We start from the raw sequence: 16711 nt of genomic DNA on the forward strand, positions 1-16711 counted from the left end.
AGGCACAACGATTTTACTAAGAAAGTACAAAACTGGTTTCGTGTTTGAGGAGTAATGCAGATGCTATAAAGTCAAAGTCATTATGCGGTGTTGCCAGGGAGCTTTCTTGCTCCCACTAGGGTTGGATAGATTGGGACAAATGCAGGATTCTTCAAGACAGAAAACTTAATTTGATGAAAAAGGACTGTTTTTCCTCAACTAACTGTAGATTAGTGTTAGAATACAACATCATTGCACTGCTCTGTTGAATACTTATGAATGGATCACATTTACATTTTCAGCTGCGATTTGAACCTCCAACCCAACAGAACAGAAAGCCTTTTAAAAAGATTTTTTTCAGTGCTAGTATACAAGTGGCTTTCAGATTTGCATTGGAGGATTGATTTAAAACTAAATATTACCCTTTTAATTCAGGACTGTATAGTTTGCACTAAAGTGACAGTACAGTGATTTAATCCATACTGCTCGCAGCTTTAGGGCATTTATGTGTAATTCTTTAATTATCTTCCTGTACAGATACACATAATTATTTATGTTTAACTGCATACTGCAATTTTGTTGAATTTTTTGAACTTCGATATGAGAAGTTTAAAATCTCTTTCTGGCCTTAAATTCTAAATAATTCTAGCCAAATGCTGAACAGTAAATAGGGGCTGTTGTGGCTTCTGATTTTTTTTTTTTTTTTTTTTTTGCCATTCCCATCTATGGTGATCTATGAAGTTGCAAGTTTACTAAGCAAAAGATCTGTTGTTCATCATACGGAAATTTTTAGCGTTATCGTTGGCTGTTCTTAATTCAGAAGTTAGCTGCTTCTTCAGTGTTAAACAGTTCTGAGCATTTTGACTCAAAGTTGTAAACTTCCTGTATATCTACCTTCTTGCAGCTCTCTATCCGGAGAATCCTCAGTAGCAAGATCCTTTTTATTCAGTTGAACTTGACTTATCAGTGTTTCAGTGGCCTGTCTCATTTGAGAATAAAATTGAGGGATGTGCTTGAGATAAGGAGTTTATGCCATGGCTAAGAAACAAAAGCAAAAAGTGCTTATCTGATAGCATGCCAATTCTGCAGCATCATTCTCTACCCACTGAGCAGAGTGGGTGGCAGTTTGTACCTGTTCAGGCCCTGTGAATACACTGCATTTATCTGCATTATGATTAGGCTTGTGAGGCAGGAGTTCTTGCTCTGTTGCTTCATTCTTTAAGCTGTCTTTCTGGTATAATCCCAGTTAATAAATGTACAAAATGTCCCCTTCACTCTTTCTGGGTATAAAATTTTGGATGCACCCATTCTAGAGAGATTGCAATTAGGACTTTAATTGAGCAAAGTTTGTGTTTGTTTTTTTAATAAACATTTGAAATTCTACAAAAAAAGATGTGGTCTTAGATATTTCACTGAAGTGCAGTCCATGTGATCCAGAGATCCAGAGTTGACTAGATTTCAATCCAAGGTATGTGGTCAAAATGACAATGGTCAGAAGTAGTGCGTTTTTTAGTATGGTAGTTTATATTCAGGCTGCTTAACATAGGCTTCAGAGAGTAACTAACTGACTTATCCTTGATGCTAGACCTTGCTTCGTAATGTAGAAGAGCAACAAGAGAAAGCAGTACTGTGGGTTTTGTGGGGGTTTTTTTAGTTCATTTCTGCCCCCCTTCTCAAGAAAAAAGAAAGTGCTTTTGGAGAAAACAAAAAACATAGTTCGATTAGCTTTAATGCAGGTACCAGTAGATGGTGCCACTGATACGGCAAGCTCTCCGCTTCTGAACATGAATTTTTGTCTCCCCTGTGAGAGAGGGAACGAATTCAATCTCTGATTGCCAATTTCACAGTAATTGACCCAAGGCTTTTCCTTATTGTATTTCACCTATTTAGAAATACCCAGTCTTAGTATTCTTCCCCATGAAGAAACCTTTTGTGTTCTGTGAGGGAATAAGAACAATGTGCTCTAAGACTTTAGTTTTCCCCCAGGTATGTTCAGTTTACAGAGATGAAATTATTAGCTCTCAGCAGGCAGGTACTTGTTCAGACCAGAATAAAACTTTCTGCGATTTGTCTTAAGAGATGCCACACAGAAATTCCCTCAATTGAAATACAGCCCCTCAATTCAGCCAAAGTCCTTTTTTTAGTTTAGCTTTTATATGTGCATGTGAAGTAAGGAGATTTTCACTTCTTCACTGAGAGTTAATGGCTAAATGCTTAATAACATCATAGTAATTTGCTGTGGCTAGTCATCCTTGACTGTGTGTTCCAACAAGCTTGAAAAATGTAAATACTGCTTCAGTTATTGATTAACAAGAAAGAATAAAAACTGTTAAATAGGTAACCGGGATACTTGCAATGTTTTACCAGTTTTATGTATTATCAGGAGGCTGCTTAGCTATGCCTCTTTCAGGTAGTATATTCTGATGCTTCTAATCCACAATTTAAATACATAATTATCCCTCTTTCTGTGAATGGATATTAAAGATCTTGGAAATGTGCTCTAGTGACATAGCAGTAGAAAGGAGAGGGGAGGCAGTCGTGTATGCTTTGTTTTGGGGTTTTTGTCTTGATGATTTTCCAGTTTTACTTTGTGCAAGGGCAGGCTGTATGTATCGACTGTGCTTTTAGATTTTTTTCGGCAGCATCTTTCTTTTCTTTTTCTTTTTTCTTTCTTTTTCCTTTTCCCCAGCAGTAGGGAAAACCTTAATCCTTCATAAAGTGTAAACTCAAGATCCATTTTTCTCTTATGGGCAATTTCTCACTTGAAGCATGCAAATTTAAGATATTTCTCTCCACTTAAAACAGTAGGCTTGTTCTGTTTACAGCATTAACTGACGTTCTGAAAGTAAACCAAAAATACTTTCTTCAGCTTGTTAAATGATATTATGAGGCCTCAGAGTGCAGCTGGTTTCTCTGCATTTAAAAGATGCACATTTATGCAAAGCAGCTGTGTTATATTCTGTGTCCTGTTACATGATGCCACAAACCAGGTTTAAGGGCATTTATCCCATTTTTACAATCAGATAGTCTTTGATGGAAAGAAACAAAGTACAAACTAAGGAAAACATAAATTGCCCTCCAAAATTCCCTAAGGGAAACGTGATACTATGAAATGGGTAAGAAGGCATGTAATCAAGGAAAGAGAAAAGAAAATAAGGCAAGTTCTATAGAAAATTTTGAAATACTACCATTTGTGGGAGTACTAGCTGAGTTTGGGGGAAGAGAGTTGCCACATCACATCTGCTGAGCTTTGTTTTGTGTAATAACTACTACATTCATTTAGAAGTTCACTGCCTTAAAAATAAAGATGTTCTTACCTTCCTGGTTATGTCTGCTGCTACTCAAAAAAAAAAAAAAAAGATTGCAATAACAAATGGAGTTGTCTGTAAGAATTTTTCATTTTGCATATTGAGAGGGATCTGAATTTTGTTTGTATCTGGTAATTTCTTAAAGGTCAGATTCCGTAGTTAAGACGGTGTTTGGCATTTCACCTGAGGCAGTATTTTAAAAGGAAATTAACTGGGAAGGATTCCAATAGGATGTGGTAGTATACCTTCTTGTATTGTTATTTTTAAATGATACTGCAATCTGAAGTGTGAGCCCATAAAATTGCATGTACATAGTTCTGTCAGTATATGCACATTCATTCTTTTCACAAGTAAAATGGTACCCATACTTGCAGACATAAATACATTTCTGTCTTTAAATTTGTTGTCTATTTTATCTCCTTTGTTTGCAGGTTGGATTTGCTACCGTTTTATGCAAGACTGGTTGCCACACTGCATCCCTGTATGTCTGACGTAGCCGAAGATCTTTGTTCCATGCTGAAAGGGGACTTCAGATTTCATGTATGTTTTGTTGATTTAGTTTTTTGCATTCAAATTAATCAATCTGATAGTAGTCATCCTTTGGGGAATAAAATAATGTTTGATATTATGTAGATGCTAATTCTTAAATTCAGTGAATATTTTTCTGTCATCTGAGTGGATTTGTTCTAGACTACTACATTTGTACATTTAAAAATAATTTTTTAAAACTTACCATATATGTCTGCATATATATACTAAAATGAACTGTACAACAGTTACAGCAAAAGTTGCAAAAATTAGAAACTGTTTCTTAACAGAAGTGTAAAGTGTAAATTGCAACTGTAAGTGTTCTGTAAATTAATAACTTGCATTTAAAATGAGAACTGACCTATTCTAACAAAACATTCGCCACTATGAGGTTACTGTTGTAATATAGTGGTTACTACTGTAATGTAGGGCTTAATTCAAATTATTTTTTACAATTTTCATCAACCAAAATTTTCTGTTCCTCACAAATGTATTTTTCAGTGTTGTTTCTTTCACTTTGTTCTAAGTTTTTTAATCAAATTGGTTATGGTGCACAGTGATTCCTTTACTGTTTTCTGAGTTTTATGGCACAGATTTCAATTTTTTTTCCTAATATTGACATAAAAAATGTGTATGAATTGCTCAGACTTACTTAAGTCTTAATTATCTGAAGTTAACTGTTTGTTCTCAGGAAAAGCTATTTCTGTTGGGGAGAAATACAATTTTGTATTTTGCAGGTTATGTTTAGACATAGATATAAATTTGTACTTTGTCAGTAACATTATGCTGAATGTCAGTAATTTTAACAGGGGAAAAAAAAGTCTGTACTTTATTAAACCTGACTTGAAAAAGCTGTCAATGTTTAATATTTCCTTAGGGACTATACAAGTGGTCCTATTCGTATAGAGATTACTTATTGAATTTAAAAATATAGAATCTAGAATACTTAACCACTACTTTACTGTGGCAAAGGGCAGGGTGGCCAGGTTGACGTGTGTCTAACTGTAGGTGTGTTAGAGGACTTAGTTTTTGTGGGGGGATGGAGAAAGAAATTCAAAAGTTTCTGAAGAAACAAGGTTGTAGAGAGACTTTTGGGAAACCCAGTGATAGGTAAAGGTAGAGCATAAGGAACCAAACAAATATGAAACACTGCTGAATTCCCAAGCTTATTATGCACATTCGGGTCTAAGGAATTTATAAGAAGTAGGTACTTTTGAGGGCCTAAAATCAAATTATTTTTTTTTTCTTTTTAGGTAAGAAAAAAGGACCAGATCAACATTGAAACAAAGAATAAAACTGTGAGATTTATTGGTGAGCTTACCAAGTTTAAGATGTTTTCCAAAAACGATACTCTCCACTGTTTAAAGGTTAGTGTTGTGATAGTCCTGTACTACTGTATATGCTGATAATGTATCCCAAACCTATTCCTCTTTGTATATCTATTGCTGATGTTATCCATTAATTCATTGCATACGATGTTTTAAACCCTGATGTCTGTTGCTGCTGTGTATGAGGAGACTTTTATAGCTGTTCTAGATGTTAGAATATTTTAATTTTTCTAATGGTAGGAATATATTAAAATAAACTTCCACCTTTGGACATAACCAAATTGCTAATAATTTTCTTTGTAAAGTGATGATAGACATTGCTACTTATTCATCTGCTATATGTTGCGAAACTTTCATTATGTTGATTTCAATTAATGGTTTTACAGAGGAAGTAACAGGGGGGAGGGGTTAGAGACAGAAAGCTTTTCAGTGATGCAAAGGCAGGCTTATGCTGTTTTAGCAGGTGCTTTTGTTTGAGGAACAAAAATCTTTGGAAAGCATTAATCTCTAGGCGTATCATCTCAATTTGCATGCTTATAAACATTCAAACTTATCTTTGTCAAGTCCTAAATTAAAAATGGGTTTTAAAAAATAAAAGTGCCTTTTATAAAAGGTGGTTGAAGACTCACACGGGTTAAGATCACTTCCTGTGGGAATAGTTGACTATTCGTCGACTCATTAGGTACTGCAGATGAATTCTTAAAAAATTATACTCGCTCATCATATTTCTTCTCTCATCTATAAAAGTCTGTAAAATGCAAAGCTCTATTAATTTTTAGTTATTGCTTAACTTAAACAATACAATTAAATTAGATGTGCGTTGAGGTTATTGTGCCCTTGCGCAATATTTATTTGGTGGTTTTCCAGTCTAGCAGCAGGAATTTTAAAGCAGATATGACTGAGTTGGAAGGGGTGTGGGAGAGATTATAGTGTTTGTTTTGATATTGTAGTCTTTTTATGCTAGGCTTAGGAAGCATCCTGTTTTTTAGGTTTCTGGAGCCTAAATTTGGGGTCTAGACTGTTCTTATAATACTTTTTTATTGAGGTGAATATTTTGAATTTTGTTAACATCTGATCAGTGAAATCAATTTGCATTTTTTTCCTAAAGAATATGGAGCACCACAGTAGTGTACAGTCTGGTAGATATAACTTACTGTTTTCTGCAGTTGAAAAAGATGTTTAACATGCTGTGTTTTTATATAAATACATACCAGATGCTTCTGTCAGACTTTTCTCATCACCATATTGAAATGGCATGTACTCTGCTGGAAACCTGTGGAAGATTCCTCTTCAGATCACCAGAATCTCACTTAAGAACCAGTGTTCTTTTGGTAAGAGAAAACTCATCGTCTTATGGGGGAAGGTGTCCTGCACTGAATTAAACCAATTACTACTTTTATTTTCTGGCTTTGTGATGTGGTCTGACCATAATGATGATTGTGACTAATATCTTGCCAGTTACAGTGTTGAAGCACTAGTAAGTGAAAACTTTCATTAAGTTTTATCTTGAGTGCTCAGGGAAGATAAAGTTCTTGATTCTTTAATAAAAACAGAGACAAGTATGGGAGGACAATGAATCAGTTTTCCTGAAATCTTGCCTCCTTGTTGTGGAACAGGGTCGAGATGGACTGGTGTTACATATGTTCAAGTGCTAGGCTGCTTTGGCACTCTCAGCCTTTGTAGTCCTGTGGACTTGCATCATCTTGGTAATTATAGCCTGTCCAGTGTTGTCTCAGCTCTGAGATTGCACTTCCTGTGAGAATAGTTTTCTGACAGTATTCTGGAGAACTCCAGTTGACCTATAAATCTGTTCATGACTTAAAAGAAAATGTAAATAAAGAATTAAATTTCTAAAGGAAAAAGCTATTGCTTTTGAACTACAAATAATTCAGAGATAGGGCAAAAACAGAGGATGAGGTTGAAAGAGTATAGTAGCTGTACCTGAACACACCTGAGATACTATTCGAGGGGGGAAAAAAGCTGGTGAATGGAACCAGCGATGATAAGATATTTCAACTGGAGGTGCAGACAGTTGTGAAAGAGGTGGTTTCTGTGCCCTGCGTAATGATCTGGGGTTCTAAATTTGAAGAAAAGGTTTATGAAGACACTAGAGGAAGGGGATTTTGAAATAGAGATTGGTAATTCAGGTAAGAGTAGAAGTGGTATCCGTAAGTCTAGATAAGTACTGGCAAAGTTTTTAAAATAACAAGGATTAGCTTTGGGTCTCTTTTAGTGTATGAATTTGAGCCCTGAATGATATATTTACTGGCTTGAGAGACAATCCTAAAACTGTGTGTCCAAGGCAAGAGACTGAGTCAAACACGGTTGAAGAAGTCCTTCAAAGATAGATACTAGCAATAGGAAACTGCATTAAATTAAAAGCAGCTTAAGCAGATAAAGACCAACTAATAGACCATGTTGTTGTATTAGAAGTCTGACAGATGTTTTAATGTTCCCTTCCAATCCGTGCACTGCAGGAAGAATATAGATGTGTATCTGCAGTAAAGACAGTAGTCTGTGTTTGGGGGAGAAAGTGGACGTAGTGTGCCCTTCTGGAAGGGAGCAGTTTAAGTGTTTGGAATCTCTTTCTAGAGACACAGCTCTTAAGCTGTGCAATATCACTGTCTCTGCTGTATTTATCTTCTTTCTTATCAAAGCACAGGCTTACACTTGACAGGTCTTTCTCTTAATCTATAGCTTCCCTTCTCATGCTGTAGAGTTAATAGAGAAGCAGTTGTTGCCTACTTGGGAATATTGTTCAATTTCTTTTCCACAAAATGCTGTTTCTTTCTGAACCTCTTTGAATGTCATAGCATTTGTTGTGGTGGTGTAGTCACAAGAGGAAAGAGATGGACAAATTAACTGCAAGTTCTTGGCTCATGCTTTTTGTTGCAGTGTACTTTGCAAGGTTTGAATCTCTTACTTTTTAAAGGTTTGCCAGCTGATGTGTTTTATTGTTAAATATATTTCTTTCCATAATCAAGTATTTTTCCCCTGATGACACTGTTCCATTATCTTTAAAAGACGCTTTACTCATTGCTACCATATTTTTGTAGTTAACAAAAATTTTAGAAGTCAGGAAAAATTAAATACCTTTACCAGAGCTGCTTTTTGTAACTGACTGCTTTTGGTCTTATATGCTACAAAAATGCTGATTGTTAGCTGTATTGCTGAAACCTGCTGGATGAATGCTAAACGTGACTTAACTGTGAAGTGTAAGACAGCACAAACACTGTTTCAATAACTGAGGCTTAACGCCTCACAAGGTTTTGGATAAGTAGTCTTTTCTTATGCATTGAGGAACCAGGAGAAGATAAGAGATGGCAAGTAAGTTTTGAATATCTATTGATTAAAACGTAAAATAGGCTAAATAGATTTATATTCTACAACCATCTTAATAGCTGCATCTTCTAATGTTGCCCTATAGAAACTGTAGAGATTAATTTTGACTTAAATAGTATTATACAAATTGGATCATAGTCTTATGGTACCAGTTAGTGTGAACTGTAGAAAAGATTACTCCCAAAGCAAACTAATTAGGATCTTGTGGTAAAAATCCAAGTAAATGTAAAGCTGATCTTATCAATTACTTTTATGGGTAGAATTAAGGCCTGTTGATCTTCCAAATAATTATTGGTCTTAATCTTTACTGCTGACAATATATTATGTAATAAGATGCCAAACAGGCTTTATGTGTCCTGTCAAAGACAATATTGCTTTGTCCTGGTGTGGAAGATAGTCATAGTTAAGAATGGATTTTAAAAGTAATTAAGGGAAAATTAATAATTAAATAGTAAAGCATTCTAGAAGAGTGCCACAAACTTAGCGGCACTAAGTGACTTATTCTAGAGAAACATTTAATGATCACATTCTGGTTTTGTAGAACTACTGTCATGTTTTGAAAATTATTTAAAGATCCGTCTTATCAGGGCAATGTTTATTTCCGTTAATCGTTCTTCTTGGCAAGTCTTTCAAATTCAATGTCCTTTATGTAATTTAAAATATTAATGTAAAACTAACTTGGCTTTAGGATTGGTCTGATAAATGGATTATTTGAATTGGTGCTTTGGAAGGAAGATCAGCATTATCTTGATTTATGTTTCTGTAACATAATCATGTTAAAATGTCAAGTTCTTGTGTTATGCTGTTGTGGTCTTGTTAAAAGAATATTTGAAGTTTTGGTATTAAAAACCTTCTGATGCATTTTTAATCCTTTAACTTAGACAATTGTGCCAAATTGTCTTTTTAAGCTTTAGGGCAAGATCACTTGTATTTATAAACATACAGAACTTATGCTACACGGTGCCTTATTTCTCGAGGTGAGGCCTTATAAGGATGGAGTTGAAACTGTGGGAGAACATTGTTTGTACAGACAGAGGCTGTGACAAAGTAATTGTGCTTAGAATGAGACTGTGTTAATTCACTATAACAATAGTGTGCTTCCAAGAAATTTAAAATTTTGATTTCGAACTGTTGGAACAAGTAGCAGGGCAGAGTAGTGTAGGTAGTAAAGGGAAGGAGGAGCTGAACAGTTTCAGTATCTTATTACAATCTGATAATTTAAGTGTCAGTCATGCTGAAATGCTTTTCTGAATTGGGCTTTTCTTGCTGCTTAGGTTTTACTTGGTGACTACTTTTTTTTTGGTGCTGCTTTTCAAAAATTCTATTTCTTGCAATGCAAGTTGGTGTTACCAGGTTTGGGGGTGGGTCGGGAGCAAGACTACTAACCAGAGGAGCACCTCCTAATTCTCACCAGATTTTCTTTTGAAATGCATCTGCAATATATGCTATGTGCAGAGAGGTTTTGTTACTCACCAAGACAAACCCTTTTACTGTTTTAACTTGGACATTTTAATGTTGTTTGTGACTTCCTTTTATCAAAGGAAAAACAGAAACCTAATCTTCAAATGTAATGCTTTACCTTTGTAGTTCTTCATTTTAGCCTAGTAAAATGAAGACCCAAAGTAGTTAATTAGCATAAAGCACTTTAGACTGCAGGTCTTGTGTTTTCCTTCTGAAATATGTTAAGGTTTTTGTTATTGTAGGCAGTGTATTGTTATGGTTTCTCTTTCCTGCCTGTCCATCTGACTTGATGCCTTAAATAAAAAGGATTGAAACACACACAGCTGCTTAAAATGGTGATGACTTTTAATAGAGATTAAGACTAATACCATCCACTTACTAGAATACATACTTGGGATTGCTCAAAAAAATGATAAATTACAGTGATTCTGAAATGTGGGGTAGTGCATATTGTCTCTTCTGGGAAGAAACATTTTAATTATAACCTATTGCTTACAGCATAATGTGCAACTTTTTATAACAGGAAAATATACAAATTATGTAGTTTTTAGGTTTGTTAAATTTTATTTGCAAGCCCTTTTGCTGTTTTCTCTGATATGCTTTACTTTCCCCAACCTCATTTTTCAGTTTATAGTAAAACATGGTAAATGTCATTAAGGCAGCAAAGATGTATTTTCTCCTGATGCATCTAGAAAAGGTGAAAAATTTACAAAGGTAATATTAACATATGAGACACTGGTAAGGTTTTGGAACTTTCTACTGTAAGTGTTTTTTCTCCCACATAAAACAATTTATGTACTCAATTGTTAAAAGTGCTGTGCATCTGTTAAGCACCTGTAGGTAAAGTTGCTACTGCTTGACAGAAATTTCCCATTTGGAAGGGAACAGTCTCAGTTAGGGAATCGAAGGGGAGGCCATTTGTGTCATGGAAAAGGTTAAAAATGAAATGCCTTAGGGTTGGTGTCAGATGGAGACCTTCCTGGCAATAGATGCATACAATCTAGGAGGAAAATTACTTTAGTTGTTGGGTTACTATGTTACACGAAATTATTCTTCCTCATTGAATTAGCAGCTGAAACTCAAGGTTAGGGAGCTCTTTGAGTATATTTACATTTGAGTTGAACTGAACCACTGCCTTGTAAAAGAAACTTTAAATTATTCAAGTTTAGTGCAAAGTTCACCAGCATGAAAAATTGTGCTGCTTTACCAATGATCAGAGAAGGTTTAAACTCTTTCGTTGGTTTACTGGACTGCATGAATGTATATACTAACATTTGTGTGTGGTGGTAACACAGTACTTACATGTTAGTTTTGTTTATCTGTTTGATGCTGTAAATTGCTGTGTAGCCAACCTCTATTAAATAATAAAGTCTAAACCAGTGCAGTTTCTTTGCCTGTTGAACCACCTTAGAGTGATTTAGAATATATGGGATCATATGATGTACATAAAAAATTTAATGCAACTTATAGAATTACACACATACATTCATATAAATACACATATGCATATAAAAAATATTTTATAATGGAATTAAGCTCATCCTCATCTTTAACTGTAAATATTAGCAGCCGAGAACTGCTACTTTAGTTCTTGTACAGAATTTTTAGATACAAGGAATTTTTAAAACCCACAAAATAAATCTTAAAGTACGTATCCAAAATGAAGTATGGAGAAAAGATTGTATTCAGTGAGGAGAATTAGGACAATCCTGACAATTAAGCACAGTGATTAGTGTTGATGTAGTAACCTTTAACTGGTCTGATTTTTCCAGAAATACTACTTTATGGTTCTTGTAGTCTGTTCTGCTTGGGTAAACAGCAATAATGGAGCTTGTAATAAGGAAAATGCCATTGCCTAAACCATTGAAAATTCATGTGAAAGCATCAATATAAACTCTCTGGAGTTGCATACTGATGTAAAAAGTAGATTGCCACTCACAATGATTCACTATGCTTGTGTCAAGACATCCGTATTTCAGCTACTTTAGTTAAATAAAATCGTGTTTTGAATAGAGTGGCTAATAATCTTATTAACCATTTATCTAAACAGTAGCATTTAGATTTCAAGTTAAACTTTAAATACTTTTCTGAAACCTTTTTCACCACTGGTGAACCATTACAAAAATAGGGATTGTGAAGAAAAATTACCTTGGAAATAGCAACACAGAACCATATATATCTTTGTCCTTTCTTCTCTCTACCCAAGCTTTTAACTTACTTTTCTGCAACCTTTCATGTTTATCCCAGACATAACTGTAAAAGCCTTTGGCTTGAAAATGTAGTATGTCAACATCTTTAACTGATCATTTACATTTATTTCCAGGAACAAATGATGAGAAAAAAACAAGCAATGCATCTTGATGCGCGTTATGTTACAATGGTAGAAAATGCCTATTACTACTGTAATCCCCCTCCAGCTGAAAAAACTGTGAAGAAAAAACGTCCTCCTTTGCAGGAATATATTCGTAAGCTTCTTTACAAGGATCTCTCCAAGGTCACCACAGAGAAGGTAAATCCTTTTGAAATCTTTAATACAGATTTTACTGGAAGTGATGTAGTACTAACTTTTGAAGGGTTTGGGGAGGGTTATAATTTTTTTAATTGCAAGGAAGAGGGATCATTTTTGTATCCCTGATTGTTAAGATAGTTTCGTTTCTTTTATCGTAATGCATAGACGCTCCAGTTATGGACCTGCATGCTCCACAGCATTAAGTGCTGAACAAATAGAGAATGAAATGAGAATCTTTGTGCTATGTATCTTGTCTTCAGAGTAAGAGACAAAAGACTACAGTTAAATACAGACTGTAAGAGCAAGGAAATTATGGAACAGATTTGGACAGCTTGATTAGTAGCTAGAGGACAGTAGTTGGGTTGCATATATAAAGTTTTCTGTAGCTATGGCAGAACTGGAGGGTGCTTGAAAAAGAGAATGAGATTGCTTGCAGGCAGTTACAGGGATTTCATCCCAACCATGAGAGATGGGATGACAGTGAGTATCTTGATGTTTTGCCTGCTAAAATGTTAAGCTTGTCTTAAAATTTGGTTTAGGTCCTGAGACAGATGCGCAAGCTGCCTTGGCAGGATGCAGAAGTAAAAGACTATGTTATATGCTGTATGATCAACATCTGGAATGTGAAATATAATAGTATTCACTGTGTAGCCAACCTCTTAGCAGGGTTGGTCCTTTACCAGGAAGATGTTGGAATTCATGTTGTGGATGGAGTGTTAGAGGATATTCGACTAGGAATGGAGGTAAAAAATGAACGTTCTTATCAAGCTGTACTCATCTACTTACGTTGAAAGGAAAACAGTAAAATAATCTTGCTTAGAGAAAGGAGTACTTGGATTCTGGATTTTTGTCTGATAACTTTTCTACCTCAGTTGTTTGCTTTAAGTAGGTTTATTTAAATTAAAAAAACACCCCCCCAAAACCCCAACAAACTGCAAAGATTACTAAGACAGTTGTTTTGGCCTCCCCTTATCACAGTGAGGGCATACAATTTATTCTTTCACAGTGTAGTGAGATTCATGCAACTCAAAGTAACTTTGGAGACTAGTCCATATTTTGATAGATGTTATAATTACAAGAATTCTCTGGGCAATGAAAAATCATCGTAGATTTAAGATAGAGTGTATGTGAAATGTATTTGAACTTTATAATAACTACTAGTTGACCGGCTTTCATAACTACTTTTTAATGTTTAATTTTGTGTAATGTATGTAGCCATAAATAACAGTCTTCTATTATAACAAATTCTATCAATTTTTTGGTACTATTTTTTCTTAAAAAAAAAAAAAAACCAAACCAACACCAAAGCAAACCTTTTACAAAGATTCTATTGTGTCTGCATGATAAAGTGAAATTTTTTGTTCTTTTTTGATAAAGGTTAACCAGCCAAAGTTTAACCAACGGCGGATCAGCAGTGCCAAGTTTTTGGGGGAGCTTTACAATTATCGAATGGTGGAATCGGCTGTAATATTTCGAACTCTGTACTCTTTCACATCATTTGGTGTGAACCCTGATGGTAGTCCTAGTCCACTGGACCCTCCAGAGCATCTTTTCAGAATCAGACTAGTTTGTACTATCCTTGATACCTGTGGGCAGTATTTTGACAGAGGATCCAGCAAACGAAAACTTGATTGCTTCCTTGTATATTTTCAGGTATTCTAAACTAAATTTTATACAGTTTTGTAGATTTCTTTAACAGGCTAATGTAAGTCAGTCTGTTACATATTTCTCTCATTGTTCTCCAGCACTATAATTTTTAGAATCCTGTCTGTCTGATAGCAGTTTTATTTTAAAGTGACGTGTATGTTCAGTTGTATGTAGATGTAACTGTTTCAACACACTTGCAAAACATTGAGGTAGCAGTTGATTCACTGAAGGTTTAGGTTCCCCCCTTCAGAGGGTCTCAGCAAGTGGAAAAATGGGCTGACAGAAACCTTGTGAATTCCAGCAAAGGTAAGTATCAAGTCTTCCAGTTGGGATGGAATAGCTCCACGCAACAATACCGCCTGGCTCTGACTAGCTAGAAGGCAGCTTTGCAGGAATAGAGCTGGGACTCCTGGACTGTATGAACCTGACATTAAGTTCTGCACCATTAGAGTGATGTAGGCCAACAGCATACGATGTTGCATTGGCAAGGGTGTAGCCAGCGGATTGAGGAAAGCGAAATTTTTTTTCCTTTTTTTCCCTCCCCTTCTGCTTGGCACTTGTGAGGCCACATCTGGAGCACTGTTCCCAGTTCAGGGCTCCCTAGTAGATGAGAGGAGAGACATCAGCAAACTGAGCTGAGTCCAGTTGAGGGTCACCAAAATGATCAGGAGGCTCTCAGTGCTCACATTGTGGGTTTGCTCAGCTTGGAGAAGAGAATGCTAATCAGGTTGCTGTCCTCAGCAAATAGTGTTTGTAGAGGAGGAGGAGTTGTCAGATACTTCTCAGGCATGCACGGTGAAAGGGTGAGAAGTAATGGTCACAGATTGCAGCGAGGGAAGTTCTGACTCAATAGATGTAACAGAGGGGGGGAAAGATTTCATAATGGGAGTGTGTAAACACTGGAATGGATTCCTCAGAAAATGGGGAATTCCAGTCCATGGAGTTCATGCTAAAACTCTTTGGACTTAATTTCTTTTTCTGCTTCTCTCTTTAAATTATACTAGAACAAGGGTATTAAAAAATAAAAATTAAGGTGATAATGACTTATTTCAGACCTTCAGGATGCATATCCTTCATCTGTATATGAGATGTAAAATGATGTTTTGAAGTATGGTACGGTCCTATTTTTAAACCCAAAATAAACTTGTCAGTGAAGAAGCCGTCATTTTTGTTACACCTTATAATTTCAACAAGCGCTCCTTTTGACCATATCACCTTTTAAGTAAAGATTCTGTTACTCATGCTTCATTTTCAGATGCAATTTTTGCAACACCTTTGTTTTCAGATTCTACTATTAGGTTCACTTAAGACCAGCATTTATTTTTTACAATTTTATTGTAAGGGGTATGTGCTAACTTGTTATCAAGCAAACTGGATAAGTCACTTCATACTAGCTGCAGTCTTTAAAATTTTCTGTGATGTTTCCCCCCTTTTCCCCATAATATGCCTTTGGGGGAGTTCATTTTCTTGAAAATATATGGAGGAAGGAATTGAAAGCTGGCCGATTGTTAAGAGCTCATCTCCCATAGAAAGAATCTACCCTTAGAAGGCACTTTCTTTTCAGTTCTTTTTTGCTCAATCTTCATACTGCTAACAGTCGTTATGATAAAAGGAGCATATTCTTAATGTTTGTGATATCCAATGTTATCAAACTGTTTAGTGATATCAAAATATCTAAAAGTTGTATGAAATAGGAGAGTAGCGATGTGAAATATTTTGCATTTTCTGCTGTACAAACATGGCTAGGCATTACAAACTTCATAAGTAGTTTATAAATGTCAGTGTGCATATAATTTATTTGAATATTTTGTATTATAGCGGTATGTTTGGTGGAAAAAAAGTCTGGATGTTTGGACAAAAGACCACCCGTTTCCTATAGACATAGACTACATGATCAGTGATACACTGGAACTGCTGAGACCAAAGATAAAGCTCTGTAATTCTCTGGAAGAAGCTATCAGACAGGTGCAAGACTTGGAACGAGAATTCTTAATAAAATTAGGTAAGCAAATGTGCAAGGGAAGTTAGGTCTTTCTGACAATTCCTGTATTTCTTAAAATTATCTTTTGTATGATGATGATAGGTAGCTATTGTTATTCTCATGATATGATCTTTTTATTCTCATGATAGAAATATTTTTGTAACTTCTTTGCGTTTTTCTGATCACCATGGAGATCATATAGAATCTCCATAACTCTAAAGTGATTGAGTCTGGTCTAGTGGAAGGTGTCCCTGCCCATGGCAGGGGAGTTGGAACTAGATGATCTTTAAGGTCCCTTCTAACCCAAACCATTCTATGATTCTATGAGTGTTTTTTAAAAAAAAAAAAAGGTCAATATGAATACTGTTAATATAGTAGTATTTGGAGAGGGGGAGTGTGTGTATATATATTAGTATATGGAGTAGTATGGTGCAAATGATGAGGAAGAAAACTATGAATTTCACCAGAAAAATTTAGGAAGCATGCTCTACTACAAAAAGCAAGGATTATCTGCGCACTCAGTTACTGCAGCCTGTTGGTTGGTAAGCACTGATGGAAACCAGCTTGGTCATTTTGGTAGACTGGTTGCTTGCAACTTTGTGTTCCTTCCCCGGTTCTGGATTTGATT

General features: G+C 35.4%; 1 protein-coding gene across 2 annotated transcripts in view; it reads left to right on the forward strand.

Moving 5' to 3' along the window:
* UPF2 (UPF2 regulator of nonsense mediated mRNA decay) overlaps positions 1 to 16711 on the forward strand; it is a 64799-nt gene that overhangs the window by 25743 nt on the left and 22345 nt on the right. For both annotated transcript variants that reach the window (XM_050914935.1, XM_050914944.1), the window contains 7 exons: positions 3719 to 3827; positions 5069 to 5182; positions 6358 to 6474; positions 12270 to 12455; positions 12995 to 13198; positions 13833 to 14108; positions 15921 to 16104. In XM_050914935.1, the coding sequence (XP_050770892.1) occupies positions 3719 to 3827; positions 5069 to 5182; positions 6358 to 6474; positions 12270 to 12455; positions 12995 to 13198; positions 13833 to 14108; positions 15921 to 16104 (1190 nt within the window). The remainder of the gene's footprint in view (positions 1 to 3718; positions 3828 to 5068; positions 5183 to 6357; positions 6475 to 12269; positions 12456 to 12994; positions 13199 to 13832; positions 14109 to 15920; positions 16105 to 16711) is intronic.

The sequence above is a fragment of the Gymnogyps californianus genome, chromosome 1 (assembly GCF_018139145.2).
Source record: "Gymnogyps californianus isolate 813 chromosome 1, ASM1813914v2, whole genome shotgun sequence".
Lineage (NCBI taxonomy): Eukaryota > Metazoa > Chordata > Aves > Accipitriformes > Cathartidae > Gymnogyps > Gymnogyps californianus.